Here is a 4,222-nt window from a genome sequence, read left to right on the forward strand (position 1 = left end):
CAGCCTAAATAAATAAATAAATAATTTTTAAAATGTTTTTTAAAAATGGGCTAAGAATGGAAGAGACAGCTCTCCAAAGAAGATATACAAATGGCCCATAAGCACACAGCATGACTAGTCATGGAGAAATGCAAATCAAAACCACAGTGAGATACTACTTCATTTCTATTAGGATGGCTAATATCCACACCCAAAAATGTTCTCATTGTAGTAACATTGTTGACCAGGTTGTACAGAAGTGGGAACACTTGTGCATTGCTGGTGGGAATATTAAATAGTCAGCTGCTGTGAAGACGGTATGATAATTCCTCCAAAAGTTAAACACAGAACTGCCATAGGATCCAGCCGTTCTACTTCCAGGTGTACAGCCAAAAGAAATGAAAGCAGGACCCCAAATGGATATTCGTACACCAATGTGCATATCAGCATTACTCGCAAGAGCCAAAAGGTGAAAATAATGCACGTGTCCATTAACAGATGAATGGATAGGGACTTCCCTGGCGGTCCAGTGATTAGGACTCAGCGCTTTCACTGCGGTGGCCCCGGGTGCAATCCCTGGTTGGGAAGCTAAAATTCTGCAAGCTGCGCGGCTCGGCCAAAAAAACCCCAAACAGATGAATAAATAAACAAAATGTGCTATATACATATGATGAAATATTTTTCAGCCTTAAAAAAGAAGGAGCTCCTTCTGTCCGTCCCCGGCCAGTGAGAGCGCATCTCCTCCGCGGCCTTCTTCCTGATGCCATGTACCGGTGCCTGGGCGAAGCGCTGCTGCTGTCCCGCGTCGGGCCCGCAGCCCTAGGCTCGGCAGCGGCCGACTCGGCCGCACTGCTGGGCCGGGCCGCTGGCAGCCCGCCGCCACCGCCCCTGCAGCCGGGGCTCGCGCCGCCCGGCCGGCGACACTACAGCAAGGCGGCGGCCGACCGCGAGGACGACCCCAACTTCTTCAAGACGGTGGAGGGCTTCTTGGACCGCGGCGCCAGCATCGTGGGGGACCAGCTGGTGGAGGACCTCAAGACCCGGGAGAGCGAGGAACAGAAGCGGAACCGGGTGCGTGGCGTCCTGCGGATCATCAAGCCCTGTAACCATGTGCTGAGCCTGTCCTTCCCCATCCGGCGCGACGGCGGCTCCTGGGAGGTCATCGAGGGCTACCGGACCCAGCACAGCCAGCACCGCACGCCCTGCAAGGGAGGTATCCGTTACAGCACTGATGTGAGTGTAGATGAAGTAAAAGCTCTGGCTTCTCTGATGGCATATAAGTGTGCAGTGGTCGATGTGCTATTTGGGGGTGCCAAAGCCAGTGTTAAGATCAATCCCAAGAACTATACCGATAATGAATTGGAAAACATCACAAGGAGGTTCACCTTGGAGCTGGCAAAGAAGGACTTTATTGGTCCTGGCATTGATGTACCTGCCCCAGACATGAGCACGGGCGAGCGGGAGGTGTCCTGGATTGCTGACACCTATTCTAGCACCATAGGGCACTATGATATTAATGCCCATGCCTGTGTTACCGGTAAGCCCATCAGACAGGGTGGAATCCACGGATGGATCTTTGCTGCTGGTCATTCCATGGGATTGAAAACTTCATCAATGAAGCTTCTTACATGAGTATTTTAGGAATGACACCAGGATTTGGAGATAAAACATTTGTTGTTCAGGGATTTGGTAATGTGGGCCTGCCCTCTATGAGATATTTACATCATTTTGGTGCTAAATGTGTTGGTGTTGGTGAATCTGATGGGAGCGTATGGAATCCAGATGGTATTGACCCAAAGGAGCTGGAAGACTTCAAATTGCAACATGGAACAATCCTGGGCTTCCCCAAAGCAAAGATCTATGAAGGGAGCATCTTGGAGGTGGACTGTGACATATTGATCCTTGCTGCCAGCGAGAAGCAGCTGACCAAGTCCAATACACCCAGAGTCAAAGCCAAGATCATTGCTGAAGGTGCCAACGACCGACAACTCCAGAAGCTGGTAAGATTTTCCTAGAGAGGAACGTCATGGTTATTCCAGATCTCTACTTGAATGCTGGAGGAGTGACAGTATCTTACTTTGAGTGGCTGAAGAATCTAAATCATGTCAGCTATGGCCGTTTGACCTTCAGATATGAATGGGATTCTAACTACCACTTGCTCATGTCTGTTCAAGAGAGTTTGGAAAGGAAATTTGGAAAGCATGGTGGAACTGTTCCCATCGTACCCACAGCAGAGTTCCAAGACAGGATATCGGGTGCCTCTGAGAAAGACGTCGTGCACTCTGGCTTAGCTTATACCATGGAGTGCTCTGCCAAGCAAATCATGCGCACAGCCATGAGGTATAACCTAGGCTTGGACCCGAGGACAGCTGCCTATGTCAAGGCCATCGAGAAAGTCTTCAAAGCTGGTGTGACCTTCACATAGACGGGATGGGACTGCGGCTGACTGCTTCACTACCCTCCTCATCTCTTCATCCGCAGAACTATCACAGGTTTACGTGTAACCACAGAAATCTCTCTCTCATGACTTAATAGATAATGGACACCATTCTCAACAAGTCAATCCAAATCAGCCCCTTAAGAAAAAAAAGTTAGGGGATCATATATAAGCTAACAGGTGATAGTAGAAATTAGCTATGTCAGAGAGCCATTTGGGCATTTTGCCTTTAAATAAAGTCTTTTCCCTCTGCCTGTGCTGCCTTGTTCCATGGCTGTTTCCCAACACAGTCAGCTGTAGCCCTGGGAAAGCACCTTTTGTCCAAGAGCAGTCAATCCCGTGCCACTTCAGCTCGGGATAGATCTATCAGGTGCTCTGACACATTTAAGAAGCAGGTATATGGCATTTTCAGGAAGTAGCATGGTCCTCAAGTGAGTTATTGGTATTTTACATCAGCAAAATAACTCAGTTTTACAGGTTACAAACAAAAAAACCTTTCTCTGTATGCATTTTATTCTTTTAGAATAAAATAAGTACATGCTGCTGTAATAAAATTGCCTTTAATCAGTTAACACGCCTAACCTTGACTCAAGCAGTGAATGTCTGTAAACATGATAAATGAAAAAAGCTAGTATTTTTATAACATAAAACACTCTCATTTATAACTTATCAATTGCATATTGTCATCCAGCAAAAATAAAAAGCCTGGTAGACCATTAAGTTATCTTCATACCTGCAAATGATGGAGGCTATTTTTGTTAAGACTGTCGGAATTTACTAACCACAATTATGACATATAGTCCAAAGAACACAGTAACCTCCTTATAATGTTAATTAATTGTCCTCTTTTGAAGATCTATTGTGTTGACTAATTGAACAATAATTCAAGTAGAGTGCCCCAGAAGAAAACCACTTGGGCTCCGTCTTTGGCGGCTCTGAGCATTGCCAATGGCCCCGACTAGCCCTGACTTTGTGTCCTCATTTAGAGGCCTCATCTTCCGTGCACGGCTTCATTCCCAGTGGGCTGGAAACAACCTGGGGTTGTGTTTTCTTTGGGAGTTGTTTGGCCAGGGCCTTTGGAACAGTAGTGTCCCAATGAGGTACTAGATATTATTTATATAAGAATGAGCTTCTTTTTTTAATAATAATATCCTTTCAGAAATTTCTAACTACTTTGTAACTGCATGACTTAACCTGGTGACAAAAGCAGTTATTAAAAAGCCTACCTTGGGCTTCCCTTGTGGCACAGTGGTAGAGAGTCCGCCTGCCGATGTAGGGGATGCGGGTTTGTGCCCCGGTCCGGGAAGATCCCACATGCCGCAGAGCGGCTGGGCCCGTGAGCCATGGCCGCTAAGCCTGCGCGTCCAGAGCCTGTGCTCCGCAACGGGAGAGGCCACAACAGTGAGAGGCCCTCATACCGCAAAAAAAAAAAAAAAAAAAGCCTACCTTTTACAGAAAGAGAAAACAAAAAAGGAGGAAATTCTGGCATATGCTATGACATGGGTGAACCACAAGGACATCATGCTACTGAAATAAGCCAGTTGCGAAATGACAAATATTGTATGATTCCCCTTATATGAGGTTCCTAGGGTAATAAAATTCATAGAGACAGAAAGTAGAATGGTGATTGCCAGAGGCTGGGGGAAGGGGGAAATGGACAGCTATTGTTTAATGGGTACAGAGTTTCAGTTCCGGGAAAATGACAAGGTTCTGAAGATGGTTATACAGCAGTGTGGATGTACTTAATGCCACTGAACTTAAGAAAAAGTTAAACTTTTTTTTTTAACAGGAAAGTTTATTTTAAAT

At 46.2% G+C, this 4,222-nt stretch overlaps 1 protein-coding gene across 1 annotated transcript; it reads left to right on the top strand.

Moving 5' to 3' along the window:
* The first annotated feature begins 744 nt into the window (after positions 1–744).
* Positions 745–2,404, top strand: LOC114887388 (glutamate dehydrogenase 1, mitochondrial-like). Its single transcript, XM_029209065.1, is given in 3 exon segments — positions 745–1,564; positions 1,567–1,956; positions 1,959–2,404. Coding segments are annotated over 3 exon segments (1,656 nt in total).
* The last annotated feature ends 1,818 nt before the right edge of the window (positions 2,405–4,222 follow it).

Source organism: Monodon monoceros, unplaced genomic scaffold, assembly GCF_005190385.1.
Source record: "Monodon monoceros isolate NGI ecotype Baffin Bay Population unplaced genomic scaffold, NGI_Narwhal_1 Super_Scaffold_7, whole genome shotgun sequence".
NCBI classification, from domain to species: Eukaryota; Metazoa; Chordata; class Mammalia; order Artiodactyla; family Monodontidae; genus Monodon; species Monodon monoceros.